Genomic DNA, 20,467 nt, shown 5'->3' with positions numbered 1-20,467 from the left:
AACCCTTTATGACGAAGGTATCGAGCCATTTGGTCCTTCCATTCGTGATAGTTGTACGGTGTTAGGATCGATGCTTTGGGAAACTTCATTTTTTTGTCGATCTTTGATCTCCAAGCTATAATACCTGCAAAATAAAGTACTGGTGCGCCTTTTATCTAGCAACCTGTGGGCTCTGATACCATGTAAATGTGTTAGAAAACCTGCACAGATGAATCTAGCTAGTAAAGGTTGAACACACAACTTTGCAGAGCAAAAACACTAAAAGAAAATCGAAAGAACAAAAGAATGATTCATTAGAAAATAGGTTACAATGCTCATGATATAGCATTACTGGGTGAAGATCCCAAGGTAATGCACCATAGTGGTGATCAATGAGAAGAATCAACACCTACAACAAGTTCCGGAAAGAACTAGCCAGTTGTGGAGTGAAAGAAGGAGCAAATCAGGGAGTAAATCATGCAGAAGAACTGACCAGTTGCAGAGTTAAAGAAGGAGCAAATCAGGGAGTAAATCAGGCAGAAGAACTAACCAGTTCCAGAGTTAAAGAAAGGGCAAATCAAGGAGAAAATCACACAGAAGGAATCTTGCATGTAGTCTCATGCTCTAACTATAAGTCCGCATGTAGATGTGTAATAGTTCCAACAAAATTCGTACTTCCCAAATAGCATATATAATAATAATAATAATAATAATAATAATAATAATAATAATAATAATAATAATAATAATAATAATAATAATACCACTGGATCGACATACATGCTTGTCCCAGTTGAAATTGATTATGATTTTGGAATTAATATTCCGTTGTGGGAATCGTAAATTATATGATAATTTTGGTGGTTTTAATAAGTAACAGGCTTGTAAAATCTTAATATGATTTAACATTGTTTTTAGCCGATTAAAAATCATAAATAAACACGAAACTAAATTGTGTCAACATAATATAAATCTTGATTGCGTGATCTGAACGTTCTAAGTTTTGGCTTTTATATATATATTTTTAATTGAATTTGTTAAAATTATTTATTTAAATGAGGAAGTAGGATTTTTTTTTAACGAGAAATTTTGTATATTATGTTTTGGAAAAATTAAACTTTTTTATGAATATTTTATTAAAACTATTATCCTGTGAGGTTGATAATATTATTATTTTATGAAATTTATTTTTTCAAAAAATTTTCGGTGGTTTGTTTTTTTTCATTTTGGGAATATGTGGTATAATTTTTTAATTGTTATTAATTTAATTTTTATTGAAAGGCTCAGATTAATTTTATTTTGAATTTCAATTTTTGATATGAATTTTTTTAGTGTTTTTTTAAGAATATGTGGTATAATTTGTTAATTGTTATTAATTTATTCTTTATTGAAATGTTAAGATTAATTTTATTTTATGTAGTTATTATTTTAAATTGCATAAATGTAATTTGTTTGTATTGTTTATTTTAAGCTGAATAGACATGATTTTCTCTCTATACATATAGTTAAAATCTTTTGCATATCTCTAATTATTATAGAAGAATACTTTTTAAGATTTAATAATGATTTTTCAATTGAACAAGTTATTTTTTGATATAAACAAATTTTTCCTATACATTAAATAATGATATATAAAAACAATGACATTTTTTCTATATAGATTTAAACAACAAGGTTAGATTCAAGAGAAAATTAAAGAATATTTCAATTTCTTATACAATACACTAAAACAATAAGGAATAAGGGTTTCTTCTTTTCATGGGAAGTCAAATATCTTCAAGGTTAGATTCAAATCAAAGAGTATTTCTCTTTCCTATCCAATATACTATATGGGGTACATAGATGATCTCATGGGTAATGACAATCTATCTTCAATTAGAAATTATAATAGACAATTAATATTTAATAAGTAACCCATATTTTTATCTCATTTTAAAAATAATCCACACGAAATGTTATTTAACAGATAAATCAATTTATAGTTTCCTAGACATAGTATATTAACCACTTCGAATATTTGTTACCATGATGATTTAGGTTCATTTGATGGTGAGCTTGCTTCCACCATTTGTTATTGCTTTTGGACTCTACCACTTTATATTTTGGGTTCTACTTATTAAAAGAGATGATACACTGGTAACTTATTCTCTTGTTTGTCTATGTGAGACAACTCTAGAATCATTTGGGAAGTGCTGGAAATCCAAAAGCACCCCAACAATTTTAATAGAGAAGATGGTTATAAATTAAGTCATTCTTGAAAACCTATTATCCATTGGCTTCCTCATTAGTTTTTGATGGTTATGTTTTTTACCTTCTTACCACTTTAATCCTCCTCTTTGTACTTTTAATATCTATATATATATAGATATATATATCATTTATTTGATTTTCTTTCTCATTTCCTTCATCTTTCATCCTTATAAGGATTTCACTTTTTTTTCATTCATATTTATATCCTAATAAATCTATTTGATTATTTAAAATTATTTCTTTATTTATTCGAATCTTGCCTCTAAAGCATCATCTTTATTTATTTATTTATTTTTTCCACTGCTCTTTTATTTTATTTTTATATTTAATTTAATTCTTTGACTTGACCGTATGCTTATTAATTTATAATTAACCATTAATAGATAATTGTTTTCCTCCCTCTATTAAAGGTCTCCAAGAGCATATTTTCCACCATTCAATTTTTTGGTCATCTATTAAAGGTCTCTAAGAGCATATTTGAGGCTATTCAATTTTTTGGTCCTTGTTTATGGGTGGAGTGTCCACCCAAAACATCGGATAGGATTAAAATATCCTCTACATAATTTCATTCATAAAAATACTTTCAATATGTCAGACATGTTAGGCATAGTTGATACATCACTTTACTATATATTTACATCATTTTCTCTGGGTTTTCTATTATGGTTGTGGGGATTAATAAGAGTAGAAGTTTCCATCCTCTTCTCCTAGACCCATTTGATTTGCTACATGTTTTCCTTTCATGGAATAATATGAGTTAGCAAGATACCAATAGATGGAATAATATGAGTTAGCAAGATACCAATAGTCTCATTTTCACTTAAGTGACTTAGGGTGTGACAAGTTGTCTTCAAACATTTTTTTATTCACTGGAACTGGATGACTAAGAGGAGGAATTGTTACCCTCCTACCCGTGTTCAAATATCACTTTCTCCTTGTGCATCAACTAGGATAACAAAGTAATAATAATTTAACTGTCACATAAATAAATGTATGAGGTTGAGGAACCAAAATTTTCACTCGATACCAAATTGATAGGAACCTTATAGATTTTAAGAAGTGGTGCCATACATTTTAAATACACTACAAAAGTGACATGTAGAACTAAATGACAATAAAATGACATCAATTTTACCTCTTTAATGAAAACTGTACACTTAAAAGTTAGTTTTGAGAAAGAAAAAAAAACAACAAAAACTATATTTTTTTACAATCTTGGGTGTACACTCCCTCTGTGCTCTTTTAGCAACCCCCTAGTAATGATCTCATGGAATGGGGGTATAATAAAGGAAGTGGGTTGGAAACAACAAGACATGGGTATTTAAAGAGTTCCATGTGACATGACTCTAGGGAAGATGAGGAAATAATGTTTCAAAAAAGGAAACTCCCACCCAATTTATACAATGGAAATGCCACTTAATGATAATTCCCCTAAACTACTTTTTTTTCTCAAATTTCTGTGAATTAATATTTGAATTAAAGATTGTGAACGAGTGGCTGTGAATTAATATTTTAACGGTTGCGTGTAGAGGTTTCTTTTGAATATAGCGGCAACCTTTTGAATACAACCATTTAAATTTCTACTGTACAACAATCAGATGGACACGTCGTAACGCCAAGAGGAGTGACGGGACGGACATGAATACAACTCTAGTTGTTAGTATTTACTTAAATTTCATTCAACATACAATTAAATTAGAGCTCTGAAAAACCAAAAAGAGGGAGGAAAATCGAGTGGCACTGGCCACTATGACCGTAAATCAGTGGCGTCACTTCCTGTGTCACTGATTTTGGTAGAAGGCAATTTTTTGAAAGTGTGATAGGGATCGAGAAAAAATCTTTCTTATAGACTAAACTTAAACATCTAACACTGCAATTATGCTTCAAATTTCTATCAATTCATGTAAATTTTATGGCCAAAAGAAAGTTCGCAGGTAATTTACTGAGAGGATTAACTTACTTCGTGGCGTGGTTTATCGTATCCCTGGAATTTTCCACACCGCGCCCCAAGAAAAGACGATAATCTCATATATAATTGCTGCAATTGCATTCTCTAACATGATTTTCCTTGCTCAATCTCCAGTTCATCACTTCCTTTAGCAAGATAAATTTATTATCTAAACCTAATTTATTTATATGTTATATAAAACAACTAAAAAAATTATATATTAAAAACATTTAAGTAGTTTTATTATTTTATATTTTGGTCTGATCTATTTTGTCCAAAAACTATTAAAGATTTTTGGCAGATGAAAGTGTAATCTATAAAAAGTGTCTATGGAGATTTTCAAGGCATTGAATCCTTAAATTTAAGATTTTTAATCCATCTATAACTTCAAAGATGCAATTTAATTAATTAAATATATATATATATTTTTGAAAGAGATCAAATTTCTGTAAATTATTTTTCAATTTTTACACTCTAATATAAGTTTGCATCTTGAAAGCTTTAATCCCTTTAGTGCTTTATAGATCTCTGATTAAAATAAAATATTTTACACATTTACAATAATTATGAAAATTTATATTTTAAAATTTTATAATATTTATCTATAAATTAAAACAACTTATATTTTTAAATACAAACTATATTTTTCCTATACATTAGTTAATATTATAAATGGTAGATAAAAACACTAAGAGTTTTTGTTTTTGCTTTGTTTTTTTCCTCATAAAAATTCAAATATCTTCATGATTAAATAAAACATAAAATTAAATAGTATTTCAATGGCTTATCCAAGACACTCTATCAAGTGTATAGATTAACTAATGAACTTGTGGATAATGATCATATATTAACTAATGAACTTGTGGATAATGAAAATCTACTTGCAATGAGAAATCATAGTGAATAATTAAAATTTAATAGGTAAATATCATATTTTTATTAATAATTAAAAGCAATGGAAGAGAAATTCAACCTCCATTTTAACATGTAACTCTATTTTAGTCTTTACCAGAGGTAGTATATTGACCCTTTCGAATTGTTGGTGGAGATTTCAACCGTATTAAATCCCTCCACCCAAATGAAGTTTTGGTTGTCGACGAAGATTTCAACCTTATTAAATCCCAAATCCCTAGAAGAGAAGAAGGGGTGGGCAGGGGAATCAAAAGAATCGACCATAAGGAAAAACAATTTTCTGACCTACTTCATCAAATTAAGTGGAGAATCTAAATACTATCAATAGTGTGTATACTTAGGATTAACGGGAGGGGAGGGGAGCGGACGGCAGGATTGATTTGTATTGTCCGAAGATTTATGTGAACACGATCATTTTGCTGAAGCCGCTATTCTGCATTGGCTCGGACCACTAGCGAATCCGGTTGGAGTTAGCTTGAAAATGGCTCTTCGTAATCATCCCTTTAAATTTGAAGGCTTTGGCTACAAGATCTCGATTTGCGGTCTAAAGCCAAAAGCATGTGGGAAGCATTGTAGATCCAAGGATGAAATTCCATGCATACCTTCTACTTAAGCTCAAGGAATTTAATGTCAAACTAGGAATGGAATAGAAAGGAATTTAAAGTCAAACCTAGAATGGAATAGAAAGGAATCTCGAAAGAAACAACATATAATTATGGATGATGCACTAGTACCCTCCTAATGGAAGAAGGAAAACTGATTAAGGAGATTTTCTATGGATCGTTGTTTGGGAAAATCTTTGTCCCCAAAAGTGGCTGGGGGTTTGGGATTGAGAGACTTGAATATGTCATTGGGAGCTAAACTATAGTCGAGATGGTAAATGAAATGTGGGACAGGAAATATTATCACACTATTTTTTAGTTAGAACATTTAAGAGCTATAGAGTATCCTTTAGGCTCTTTGACATGGAATTTAGCATGGAAAAACTAGAGTCTTATCCAAAGACATGCCTTATGTGAAATTAGGAATGTCCACACCACTTTTTTCTAGAAAATAAACTTGGAAATAGATGCCATGGCTGGAGACCATGGGGAACTCTGAGGGCCAGATGAGCTTAATTTAGAAAAACATTATACTACACTCGAAGATTTATGGAAACCATAACCTATTTCTATGATTTGGAGAGGTGGAGAATGATAGAGGATTGGGTGACGCACCCATGCTTGACTGCCTAGCCCTCTCCTGCTCAAGTGTTACAAAGTCATAAAATTAACCTTGCTCAAGGCGGAGATATGCTCAAAGATTACAAAGTCATAAAATTAACATTGCTCAAGACCCAGATACACTTAAGTAGGGTTATGAAATTGTTGTAATTTCTACAACCCCATTTAAAATTTTTAGTATCTTTAAAATTTTGGAGCCTTCTTATGATCATGCCATAAAATTTTTCGTATCTTTAAATTTTTGGAACCTTCTTATGATCATGCCATCTTTCGTTTCAATCCATTAATGTCATGCTCGATCATTGCTATCTAAATGTTCAAGTCTTCTTAAAAAACGTAAGTGTCCATCTACTTGCTTTCACATGCCCAGTTCTTAATGTCTTCACAAGTGCATATGCAAAGATAAACTAAGTGAACTTCATAATGACCGTGTTGCAGACACTTTGTTAGCAGTCAATGTACAGTCCATGCCAATAATGATTTTGCAGTCCTGGCAATAGTTATTGCCTAATCCTTACCCTCCGCCAACAACGATTGTACAGTTCTCACTATCAGTGATTGCATAGTTCCCAATGATAGCGATCCTCTGCAGATAGTGATTGAGCACTCCTGCTTGACAGTGAGATTATATTTCTTCAGGTAAAAACTGTCACACTGAGAGATTATAGGTCTTTTATGAAGCGTTAGGTCGGCAAGAAAAGACGAGTAAACTCGAGTTGTTGGTCTTTACTAAAATTGCATTCAATATACACAACCAAACTATATCCTTCGACGAAAACAAATTACAGATAACACCTTTGAAAATCCAAAAGGAATTCAATATACAACCAAATTCCATCCTTGGACGAAAACAAATTACGAATTAACAGCTTTGAAAAACAAAGAAAAAAGGCGAAAATAACACATGGGCAGCGGCGCCTATTACGGACCGGGTAATCACGTGGCCATACTTTCTAAGTTACTGATTTTGGTAGAAGTCTTAGTTATTGATTTTGGTAGAAGTCGGGAGTTTATAGGGATGTTTGGGATTAAAAATAAGGGATAAATTTGAACCCTACTAATGCTGCTATTATATTTCAAATCTCTGCCTATTCATGTAAATTTTATGGCCAAAAGAGGGTACGCAAGTAATTTTCTAAGAGGATTAGCTTACTCCGTGTCGTGGTTTACTGTAGCTCCGGAATTTTCGGCACTGCGCGCCAGCAAAAGACAATAATCTTATCGGAACTTCATCCGTGTTTCATACGCTACTCCTCGGTTCATGTTTGTGGGTCGCCTCTACCTTGTCTATATATATAGCGTGTGACTCGCCTGTGCTATCCGTGCATAAAAACTAAGCAAGCTCATTTGCAATTGATTGCGCTGTGTTTGAGTAGTGTTTGTTCATTGTATTGTGTTTAACTTGCTTCCGGTCTTAGCAATGGGGGAAGAACAATAGATATTTCGGTTTCAGTTGCAGCAACTCTAGCTTTAGGATTACTGGTTTATCTTCAAGGTGGTACTCCCCCATTTCAAATCTACTCTATTTTATGAGAATTACATTAACGAGCGATGTGTATATCTTACTTATATGTCATCAATAAATATGTGTTTGCTTTCCCAACCGCAGGAGTTGAAGCTGCAACATTTGTGATCCAGAATAAGTGTTCGTTCACTGTGTGGGCCGCGGGAATTTCCGTAGGTGGCGGTCAAGCGCTCACACAAGGCCAATCATGGAGTGTGGACGTGCCCGCAGGGACGAGTGCAGGCAGATTTTGGGGACGTACGGGCTGCTCCTTCGACGCCTCTGGTAAAGGCAGCTGCAACACTGGTGACTGCGGTGGCTTGCTCAGCTGTCAAGCCGCTGGACGGCCTCCTGCAACGCTGGTTGAATATACTCTGAATGGGGCCAACAGTCGAGACACATATGACATCTCTCTCGTTGATGGATTTAATCTGCCTCTCTCCATAACTCCCTCGGACTCTAGCTGCCCAACAGTTGACTGCAGCAGCAACATAACTGCGAGCTGCCCTACAGAATTGAAAGTGGTCGATGGATGCGATAGTGCTTGTGCTGCTCTGAATACTCCCCAATACTGCTGCACGGGGACCTACGCAACCAACTGCCCTCCCACCAACTATTCCAAGTTCTTCAAGGGGCTGTGCCCACAGGCCTATAGCTATGCCAAAGACGATAATACTAGCACCTTCACTTGCACTTCTGGTGCTAATTATGACATCGCCTTTTGCGGTTAATAAGAGATGATAATATGCATCCCACTAAAGATAAATATATTTATTCTCCGTAGTATCATAATCATTAAAATCCTCTGCAATAAAAGGGCGTGGAATTCAATTAAGATTGAATGATTACGAGCCTTCGCTGAATATTGTAAGTGAAATTCGGACTTCCTAAATAGAGTATATCATCATATTCATAATCATAATAAAACCACTGCATTCACATGCATGCTTGTTCCACGCAGTATGTCGATTCAGATTGATTATAATTTTGTAATTAATGTTCCGTTCTGTCATTCGTAAATTATATGATAATTTTGGTAGTTTTAAATTTTAATAACTAACCGGCTTTTGGTGGACAGTGTAAAATCTTAATATGATTCACATTGTTTTTAGCCGATTAAAAATCATAAATAAACACCAAACCAAATTGCGTAAATATAATATAAAAATCTTGATTGCGCGATCTGAATGTTTTAAGTTTGGGCTTTTATAAATTTTCGGTTAATTTATTAATTTGTTAAAATTATGAAGTATGATTTCCTTTTTAACATGAAATTTTATATATTAAGTTTTAAATATTGTTTTGGAAAATTTAAAATTTTTAGGAATATTTTATTAAAAACTATTATCCTTTCAGAGATTGAACCTTTTCGTGGCTATCTTCCTCTTTTATATATATATATATATATATATATATATATAAATAAATGAATATGTGGTATAATTTTTTAATGAATATTAGTTTATCATTTATTGAATTGTTAACAATAATTTTATGTACACTGTATTTTTAGTTGAATAAATGTAATATTTTTTCTATTTATTTTAATAGACATGATTTTTTCTTAATATACAATTAAAATTATTTTACATATAAAAGAATAATTTTAAGATTTAATAATGTTTATATGCGAATGGAACAAGTTTATTTTTGATATAAACTAATTTTTTGATACATTAACTAATGATATATAAAAACAATAACAAAACTAATGATATATAAAAACAATAACAATTTTTTCTATTTAGATTGAAATTCAAATGTCAAGAAGGTAAAATTCAAGAGAAAATCAAGGAATATTTCAATTTGCTATACAATACATTGAAACAAAAAGGAATAAGGGCTTCTTCTTTCCATTGGAAGTCAAATATCTTCAAAATTAGAGTCAAATTAAGAAGTATTTCTCTTTCCTATCCAATATACTATATGAGGTGCATAGATGATCTCCTGCATAATGACAACCTATATAAGGGCTTCTTCTTTCCATTGGAAGTCAAATATCTTCAAAATTAGAGTCAAATCAAGAAGTATTTCTCTTTCCTATCCTGTATACTATATGAGGTGCATAGATGATCTCTTGCATAATGACAACCTGTCTATAAATTATAGTTATTAATAAATATTTAATAAGTAACTCATATTTCTATCCTAATTAAAAAATAATCTAGAAGAAATGCTATTTAACAGATAAATCAATGTATAGTTTTCTAGAGATAGAATATTTGTTACCATGATGACTTAGGTTCATTTCATGGTGGCCTTGCTTCAACCTTTCTTAATGCTTTTGGATTCTATCACTTTATATTTTGGGTTATACTTATTAAAAGAGATGATAGGTTGGTAGCTTATTCTCTTATTTGTTTATGTGAGACAACTGTAAAATCATTTGGGAAATCCTTGAAATCCAAAAGCACCCCAACAATTTTAATAGAGAATTTTGTTATAAATTAAGTCATTCCTGGAAACTTATTATCCATTGGCTTTCTCATTAGTTTTCTCTTCTCTCCTCTCCCCCTGTTCTTTCCTTTTCCTTTTCCTCCTTCCCAGCCTCCCTTTCTCATTTTTTAGTCACTTGGTATGGTTCTGTTTTTTACCCTCTTACCACTTTAATCCTCCACCTTTTGTATATATATATCTTTTATTCATTTATTTGATTCTGTTTCTCATTTCCTTCCTCCATCCTTATAAGGATTTTCACATTTTTTCATTCATATTTATATCCTAATAAATCTATTTGGTTCTTTAAAATTATTTCTTTATTTATTTATTCCACTGCTCTTTTATTTTATATTTGTTTTTAATTTATTTCTTTGACTTGATCCTATGCCTATTAATTTATAATTAACCATTAATGGATAAAATTGTTTTCTTCCCTCTATTAAAGGTCTCCAAAAGCATATTTGTGACCATTCAATTTTGTGGTCCTTACTGATGGGTGGAGTGTCCACTCAGAACATTGGATAGGATTAAAAATTCCTCTACACAATTTCATCCATAAAAATACTCTCAATATGTCATACATGTTAGGCATAGTTGACACATCAATTTACTACATATTGACATCATTTTCTGTGGGTGTCTACTATGGTTGTGCGGGATTACTAACAGTAAAGTTTCTATCCTCTTCTCCTAGACCCATTTGATTTGCTACATGTTTTCCTTTCATGGAATAATATGAGCTAGCAAGATACCAATAATCTCATTTTTACTTAAGTGACTTAGGGTGTGACAAGTTGTCTTCAAACATTTTTTTATTCATTGGTTTGGACTGGATGACTAAGAGGAGGAATTGTTACCCTTCTACCCATGTTCAAATATCTCTTGTGACAAGTTTTCTAGTTGTACATCAACTGGGGATAACAAAGTAATAATAATTTAACCGTCACATAAATGTATGAGGTTGAGGAACCAAAATTTTCCACTCTCAAGATAATACCAACTTGACAGGAACCTTATAGATTTTAAGAAGTGGTGCCATATATTTTAAATACAATACAAAAGCGATATGTACAATTAGATGATTTTAAAATAACATAAAATCTACATCTTTAACGAAAACTATACACTTAAAAGTTAGTTTTGAGAAAAAAATAAAAATAAAAACAACAACAATAATTATATTTTTTTACAGCTTTTGAATCAATGTTGAATTAATTCAAAAATAAGTTTCATATACAACTAATACAAGCCTTAAAAGTTTCCCATATGAGGTGATAACAAAGCATCATGCAAACAATCTTGGGTGTACACTACCGATCACCATGTGCTCTTTTAGCAACCCCTTTAGCAATGATCTCATGTAATTGGGGTATAATGAAGGAAGTGGGTTGAGAGTTCCATGTGACATGAATCTTGGGAGGATGGGGAAATAATGTTTCAAGAAAGGAAACTCTCACCCAACATGTGGAAGCTTGTTCATTACATGTAACCCCCTATGTAGAGTAAATCAACTCATTTGTTCAATGCCTTCTACATGACAAGATTTCTCCCTAGTAACTTTTTTATTCTTGTTTTTATAATTTGTTCTTTGCTTTAAGGTCCTCTTATTTTGAAGTCATCTTCATTCTAGTACATCAAGGAAGATGTTGTTGTTGAATCGGCTTATTGGGAGGATGACAAGGTGGATCATATTATTTTTGTAATGTCCTCAGCCTCCCACTAGGCGACACTACTTGAACCACCACACTTCAAAAGCCCAAAACTACACTACTATCACCACCACACTTAAAAAACACACAACTACTACATGGGAGTGAAAACCCTAAACTCTGATAAAGACCAAATTTACACATTTAATTCATAATTTTAATTTGTATAGCGTAAATTCCACTTAATGATAAATTAATCATGACATTAACTAGTAACACAAATGTTTGCAATGCAAGATATAAAGAAATTGTAATTATTTGCACAAAAGACCTAATTTTAGGGTTTTAACCCCAAATTCATAATTACAAGAAATAGTAATAGAAACAGATGCCATAAAATAACCATGACACTTGCTTGGGTTATAACTCCATAGGAAATGGTAAATCAAAACAATTATATTTTCACCGTCAAAGTGCCAACCCAACAACCATGTTGCTCCAAAAACCCTCCAAGCCACATTAACTGCCAAGATGCAAACTCAACCGTTTTAATTCTCTGAAACTATTTTTTTCCTTAAATTATTGTGAATTATTATTTGAATTAAGGAACCTAAAAGAGTGCCATACATTGTAATGAATATTGCAGACAATTTGATTTCAGTTTCTACATGCTATGAAATTAAGAGAGATCAAGCTGAGTGCAGAATTACCCCAGGAAAAAGGAAAAGAATCTCAAATTACAAATTCACACGTAGATGTGCTATAGTGAGGCTACATAATGACATTCTAATATTGGAAGTGAAAAGAAAATATAGACATATAGGATAGGGAGGCATGAGGGAGAAATTTCTATAAAATCACAAACCACATCAATTTGTATCGCCCATCTGTTCATAGGTTCATCTCATCATCATGAACGTTTGATCAGATAATTGTCAAATCTCATAGTACTATTTTTATGACATTATTGTTATGTAGTCTTGCGAATTAAGGATGTGAGAATTTTCATTCCTATCCATTGACTCCTTTTTTCGTTGTTAAACACTCATATATTTTCAATGTGACGCCGTAGTATGAAATTGTTGAAAGATACGATGGCATTTTTTTCATCCCTTTCATGTATAGTACGCGGAATGTGAATAATAAAGATGACTAATCATGACACATGAGCTTAATCAAGTGTACAATCTAGGACTCGCAGGACTTCAAAAAAATTGGATTTTAACAGTTGCGTGTAGAGGTTTCTTTTGAATTTAGCGACAACCTTTTGGGCACGTCGTAATGACAAGAGGAGTGACGGACATGAATACAAATCTAGTTGTTAGTATTTACTTAAATTGTATTCAACATACAACCAAATTAGAGCTTTGAAAAATGAAAAAGAGGGAGGAATATCGAGTGGCACAGACTGCTATGACCGTAAATTAGTGGCGTCACTGATTTTGGTAGAAGGCAATTTTTTAAAGTGTGATAGGGAACGAGAAAAAATCTTGCTTATACACTGAACTTGAACATCTAAAAATGCAATTATGCTTCAAATTTCTGTCAATTCATGTAAATTTTATGGCCAAAAGAGGGTTCGCAGGTAATTTACTGAGAAGCCAATTTTTTTAAAGTGTGATAGCAATCTTATACATTACAATTAAACATCTAAAATTGCAATTATGCTTCAAATTTTCTATCAATTCATGTAATTTTTTTGGCCAAAGGAGGGTTCGCTAGTAAATTACTGAGAGGATTAGCTTACTCCATGGTGTGGTTTATTGTATCCCTGGAATTTTCCTCACGGCACCCCGAGAAAAGATGATAATCTCATATATAATTATATAATTGCTAAGTGCATTTTATAACTGAGTATGATTCTCTTTTCTTAATCTCTTTAAAGAAAACCATGTAGACCAATAAAAAGAAAAATATCATTATCTATACATATCCCAAAATAAATCTATTATCTAAATCAAATTTATTTATATATTATATAAAAAAATTATACGCTAAAAACATTTAAATAGTATTATTATTTTACATTTTGGCTCTTTTTAGATATATGTTTTAATCTATTTTATGTAAAAATTATTAGAGATTTGGTGTAATTGCGAGGTGTAATCTCTTTTCAAGGCATTGAATCCTTGAATTTAAGATTTTAATCTATCTACACATTCAAAGATGCAATTATATATATATATATATATATATATATATATATATATATATAGATATAAGGAAGCAAATCTCTTGAGGTGAAAACTATTTTTCAATTTTTACACTCTAAAATAAATTTGCACCTTGAAAGCTTTGATCCCTGTTTCTAGGAAAACTAGTGTCTTGTCGAATGACTAGCCCTCTAGGTTTGGCAGCTACCCTAGAAACAATAGTTTAAAGCAATCCAATGATTTCTTTTATGTGTAACAAATAAGAGAAAGATAATGGAACCAACCTGGAACTTCCGCTTAATCCCTTGATTGATCTCTCTCCCCCTTGACAGAACTTGCAACTCCTCCCGGTACTTAACCCGCTTGGAGAGTACCTGCACAAGTATAGTAACAAAGAACCGTCAAAGCATCGTGATCTATCACAACATAAACATTACAGAATCAGATATACTAGCATTTGCACCAGATGTTGCAAAGGAAACGCCGTAAGGCATAAAGTGCGGAAGAATAACAACATCAACATGTGAATGAACGTTGTTGAAAGCGAAAGTATGTATCATAACTTCAAACTACATGCAATGATATCTTTCTGAGTATTCAGAGCAAAAAATGTGAAACAAAAATGGTTGTCTATCTTTATTCAATATATATTGATGCAGTGTAATGAAGTGTAATGAAGTATGTGGCATCACAAAGCAAATTGCACACATACTATCTGGATTTACCTTCTTTCAGTTATTAGTTTCTGACTTGAGGTAAGATATTATGCCTGAAAGTCACTGTTGCACAAGTCACTTTTCATCTTTTTAAAAAAACCTTATGATTGTGATTATGTTCTTTTAGGTTTTAGTCTCTAAAGCTCTTCCATTGGATCCTTTATTCAACCTTCAAGTTGGCTCTCTGATCTGCAGTACATATTTTTTATTTATTTCATGAGTGCGCTGTAAATCCGTGGTTAACATTGTGTTTCAAACGAATGGGCAAAAATAAGATGTAAGATGGTGGCATTTACAATAATCTTGTATGCATAAACAATTTGACGGAAAACAGGCTTCATACAGATCCATCCTACAACAGCTCTGATAATATTTTGGACATTTTGTTGACTGCTGGATTTTAAGCCAGAATATTACTGGAGTTTGACTGTTTTGACCGATTCAGCCTCTAATAAATTCTCCCATCACTGAAGAAAATGTGAATCATACAATCCGGATCGCATAGAGAAGAAACCGTGATCTTGTTTGGCAGCTTGTCTTTCAACTTGAGTTGCAAAATGTGGGTTTGCATGAGTAAGCTTGGGCATATGAACTCCAAATGGATCATTCTTGCTCTGTAAATACCAATGAATCTTGGATGAGTATCAAAGGTCAACATATTAACACTCCAAACCTTAAAACCCTGAAAGGCTACCTGAAATATGAGTTGTGAGAATTAAAGTAAAACAAATGGAACTTTAACATGTCAATCACACTATAACAAGGGTCTTTTACTTGCAAATCTATTCCAAACACCAAAATTTCAGCCTTTTATTTGCAAATCGCTTCCAAATAACAAAATTTCAACTTTTTACTTGCAAATTGATTCTAAACACTAAAACTCCATAAGCCGGAATTGGTGATTTGAAATGAAAAATGCGCACAAAGAAATGATGGATGACTAATCTTAAGACAAGTTCCTACATTGAAATCACAGAATGGGAAATCGTGGGAAGCAGTGGCGGTTATCTCTGCATTAGGTAGTTGATTTATAAGAACATCATCCCCATTAAAGGTAGAAATTACAGATGTCATAGGCACAACAACAAGTGCTACCAACAGGGCATGCATAACAGTGATCGAACTTTTCTGGAGGTGTGACTGGAGACGGAGGGGAAAAGTATTCAGACAAAGATCACACTGACTTTTAACCGGAGAAAAACCCTCTCAGGAATTGAAAAAATCCAATGTATATTCATAAAAGACATGCATTTGCGCACTTGTCACTCGTGGCTTCCAGTTTAAGTTACTACAATGATATATTGTTAATTCTCTGTTCGGCTTGGTCTCCATTATTCACGCACTATTTTTGCATTTTCAAACTTCAGGGAGATGACAAGTGTAAAAGAAGTCTTAACTATCAAACAAGCTAAATGTAATGTTTGTTCCCTTTAGTCATACCTCAAAGAATATATTATATTCAACGAGAAAGAGTCTACATATCTTCTGTGAATCTATTCACATTATTCATGCGCTATTTTTGCCTTTCAAACTTCAGAGAGGTGGCGATAAGCGTAGAAGTAGTTTCAAAGTTGAGACATTTTAACATTAACTTCAATAAGAATCAGGTACACAAATTTTACCAATTGAGGTCATGCATCTGACACATAAGAACAATCGTGACTCCCATAAACGAATGGGCAAAAATAAGATGTAAGATGGTGGCATTTACAATAATCTTGTATACATAAACAATTTGACAGAAAACCGACTTCATACAGTTCCATCCTACAACAGCTCTGATAATATTTTGGAGATTTTGTTGACTGCTGGATTTGAAGCCAGATTATTACTGGAGTTTGACTGTTTTGAGCGATTCGGCCTCTAATAAATTTTCCCATCATTGAAGAAAATGTGAATCACGCAATCCGGATCGCATAGAGAAGAAACCGTGATGTCCTGGATTTCAACCAGGTGGTTATATTTGTGAAGAGTGTGAAAAGGGCTTCTGAGCTATCCAAGCTGCTAGTGGGGTGCAGCTTTCCTTGTACCTGCATTCATTCTGGAATGCAGCAGGATGAAAGACTGATGAGATACAAAAGTTTCAAGGAGGGGAATAAGAGGCTTCTGGTTGCAACTGATCTGGTAGGCAGGGGATTTGACATTGAAAGAGTTAATATTGTTATCCACTATGACATGCCTGAGTCTGCAGATACTTATTTGCACAGGGTTGGAAGGGCTGGACGGTTTGGCACAAAGGGTCTTGCAATTACCTTTGTTTCTTCTGCTTCTTCATCAGAGGAGGATGTGCTGAAGCAGGTTCAAGAACGTTTTGCAGTTGATATCAAGGCACTCCCAACACATATAGAAGCATCAACATACTGATACATGCCATCATAGCCATTGAAATCTGCTCTGGTGTCTGCAATAATTATCCTTCTCATTCATCTCAGTTTTGGCATGGTCTGGTTTTGTTTTCTGTTCATATGCCTTACCTTCATATGCCGGTTCTTCTACCAAATTTATTGCACTTCTAAATTTAGAAGAACCTTTCCTCCTCTAACTTCAATTAACAATTTTCTCTTCTACTTCTACTTGGATATTTCTGCTTATTTTCAGGCCTTTACAAAGGCAAAGTCCTTAAATCAATGCCACCATTTCTGTTGCATTGTGGGTTGTAAAGTGCAGAAAATCATGGACTATTTTGTTCAAAGTTTCTTTTAACACATTCTAATCTCATGTTGTGTAGTTTAGAGTTTAGAATCAAGCCTCGTCACAAAGTTTTGAAATCTATTAGTGCAATGCAACCCTCGAAGCATCTACCATGGAGAAAGTTGAGAGCACTTGGCACTAATAGTTACAGTCTTTGGTAGGGAACCAAAGACTGCTAAGTCAACTTTCATACAACTTATAGGTGGTTCTCTCAAATGTATTTTAAATATCACCCTATGAATTTGTCACCAATTGAAATGTAATAGTAACTACATGACATTTAATTAGTGTGGTTGATGCAGGGTTGGTGGAAAACATAACCAACATAGCCAGAAAAGGCAGTTCTCTCAAATGTACTTTAAATATCACCCTATGAAGTTGTCACCAATTTGAATGAGATGGGTATGTCTGTTGAACCTTAATTTATATAATTTCTGAGAGTGCTTTGAGACACACATGGCTGGTTTTCTGCATCATTATTTCATCTTTTACAGCAATAAAACCTCTTCTGCTATTTCATCATAAAGCTGCGCTTGTGCTTCATATTTTTAGTGAAAATGGCAAAACAAGGAGTAGACAATGTGGAAGAGTTGAAGGAAGAGATTTATAATGAAGAGCTCCTGGACCATGAAGAAGAGGAATTGGACGCACAAGCATTGGAGGAACATTTTGCCACTGATGAAGCCTCTAAGAAAGGTTATGTGGGATTTCCTACTGAATCCAGAGCTCCTTCGAGCAATTGTGGACTCTGGATTTGAACATCCCTCATAAGTTCCGCACGAGTGCATTCCTCAGACGATTCTGGGCATGGATGTACTCTGCCAGGCCAAATCTGGAATGGGGGAAAATAACAGTTTTCGTGCTTTCAACTCTGCAGCAGATCGAACCCACAGAAGGCCAAGTCTCTGCCCTAGTTTTGTGCCATACTAAAGAATTGGCATACCAGATATGCCATGAATTTGAGAGGTTTATGACTCATCTGAAAGAATTGAAGGTTGTTGTATTCTATGGAGGCCTGCCTATCAAAACTCACAAGGAAATATTAAAAAATGAATCCCCCCAAATAGTTGTTGGGACCCCTGCAAGGATTCTGGCATTGGAAAAAGACAAGGATCTCAGTCTGAGAAATATCAGGCATTTTATTCTGGATGAATGTGACAAAATGTTGGAATCTTTGGACATGAGGAGAGATGTACAGGCCATTTTCAAGATGACCCCTCATGACAAGCAGGTCATGATGTTTTCAGCCACACTGAGCAAGGAAATCAGGCCTGTCTGCAAAAAATTCATGCAGGATCCTATGGAGATATATGTTGATGATGAGGCCAAGCTCACACTTCATGGTCTAGTTCAGCACTATATAAAACTGGCTGAGGTAGAAAAGAACAGGAAGCTGAATGATTTGCTGGATGTCCTGGATTTCAACCAGGTGGTTATATTTGTGAAGAGTGTGAAAAGGGCTTCTGAGCTATCCAAGCTGCTGGTGGGGTGCAACTTTCCTTGTACCTGCATTCATTCTGGAATGCAGCAGGATGAAAGACTGATGAGATATAAAAGTTTCAAGGAGGGGAATAAGAGGCTTCTGGTTGCAACTGATCTGGTAGGCAGGGGGATTAACATTGAAAGAGTTAATATTGTTATCAACTATGACATGCCTGAGTCTGCAGATACTTATTTTCACAGGGTTGGAAGGGCTGGACGGTTTGGCACAAAGGTCTTGCAATTACCTTTGTTTCTTCTGCTTCTTCATCAGAGGAGGATGTGCTGAAGCAAGTTCAAGAACATTTTGCAGTTGATATCAAGGCACTCCCAACACATATAGAAGCATCAACATACATGCCATCATGGCCATTGAAATCTGCTCTGGTGTCTGCAATAATTATCCTTCTCATTCATCTCAGCTTTGGCATGGTCTGGTTTTGTTTTCTGTTCATAAAAACATAGCAGATTCATAAAATTGAAAGGAACAATGGCCATCAATGCATTTGTAGACAGACCATCACAATTTCAGTCTTATCCACGACTAAGACATATTTGGTTTTTCTATGAGAGCCATGCGTGTTTTCTTCTATTTTATTAATCTGAAACCAATGAACATAAAAGCAGGTAAATCGGACTTTAAAAGAACATCAATATAAAAACAAGTAGGATGCCAAAGCAGATCCTATACCTAGGCTATCAAACCCAAAAAAACAAAATAAGTATGTAGAAGAAAGAGGCACAAAAATGTGGCATCAAAACAAATGTATTCTAGACACAGATGAACAGAACTTACCGCAACCAATAACAGCTGCAAGATGAAGGGTAGGTGTTGGAGCATACAGGAAGGGGGAAATAAAATGGAAGACAGTTTGTAAACGAATAGTTGAATGGTGGATAAAGATCAAATCCATCAGACATGCCAGCACGTATTCACGCATGGAACAATCCTCATGATAGAGTGTCGTCTCAAATATAGGTAGAAGCCTGAAAAAAATGAGTTTGGAATTGAAGCAGCAGGAGCATGCCAATTTAAGTGCCAACAACCTGGTCTCTGAATCTTTAGATTGCAATCCATTTCCAAGATAAATTGCTAGTCTAGACTTCATCAAAGCTTCCTCCTCCTCCTTTGCCTCTTTCTCCAGCACATACTAAAAATCACCAAAATGAAATAACCATTAACTTCTGAACATAAACGTTAAATGCTAAACCCTAAACCCCCATTTTTAATAATAAATCCTAAACGTTAACACTCGGCTACCTTCGAATTATAAAATCTAAAACCTGCACTCTAGAACAGAGCCGTTTGCTGTTGGCGTTATCAAGTCTAAACCCTAGAATCCTAAGTCAGATATGCAGTTTAAAATACATCATTTATACTCTAAACACAATGTTAATGGATCCTTAAAACCGAAATCATGAACCCCAACCTATCGTTGCAGTTTAAATTCTAAGATATGAATCACGAACCTGGTCGATCTCTACTGAACTTTAAAATTCAATCCTGAACCTTAAATGAGGTAA

General features: G+C 33.6%; 1 protein-coding gene and 2 pseudogenes across 1 annotated transcript; all 3 read left to right on the top strand.

Moving 5' to 3' along the window:
- Positions 1-7,216: 7,216 nt before the first annotated feature.
- Positions 7,217-8,823, top strand: LOC149204266 (pathogenesis-related 5 protein Cup a 3-like). The gene is made up of 4 exons (XM_089397084.1): positions 7,217-7,282; positions 7,488-7,579; positions 7,731-7,807; positions 7,922-8,823. Exons 1-4 carry the CDS (start codon positions 7,217-7,219, stop codon positions 8,545-8,547), a joined length of 861 nt encoding a protein of 286 aa, XP_089253210.1. The 3' UTR covers positions 8,548-8,823.
- A 7,996-nt stretch (positions 8,824-16,819) lies between these two features.
- Positions 16,820-17,137, top strand: LOC149204265 (DEAD-box ATP-dependent RNA helicase 15 pseudogene; annotated as a pseudogene).
- Positions 17,138-18,021: 884 nt separating this feature from the next.
- On the top strand, positions 18,022-19,408 carry LOC149204264 (DEAD-box ATP-dependent RNA helicase 15 pseudogene; annotated as a pseudogene).
- Positions 19,409-20,467: the final 1,059 nt, after the last annotated feature.

The sequence above is a fragment of the Pinus tabuliformis genome, chromosome 1_2, assembly GCF_031772625.1.
Source record: "Pinus tabuliformis cultivar Carrire ecotype Pingquan chromosome 1_2, CPIR1, whole genome shotgun sequence".
NCBI classification, from domain to species: Eukaryota; Viridiplantae; Streptophyta; class Pinopsida; order Pinales; family Pinaceae; genus Pinus; species Pinus tabuliformis.
Note: the sequence above shows the minus strand (reverse complement) of the source record. Positions and strands in the feature narration are given on the sequence as shown.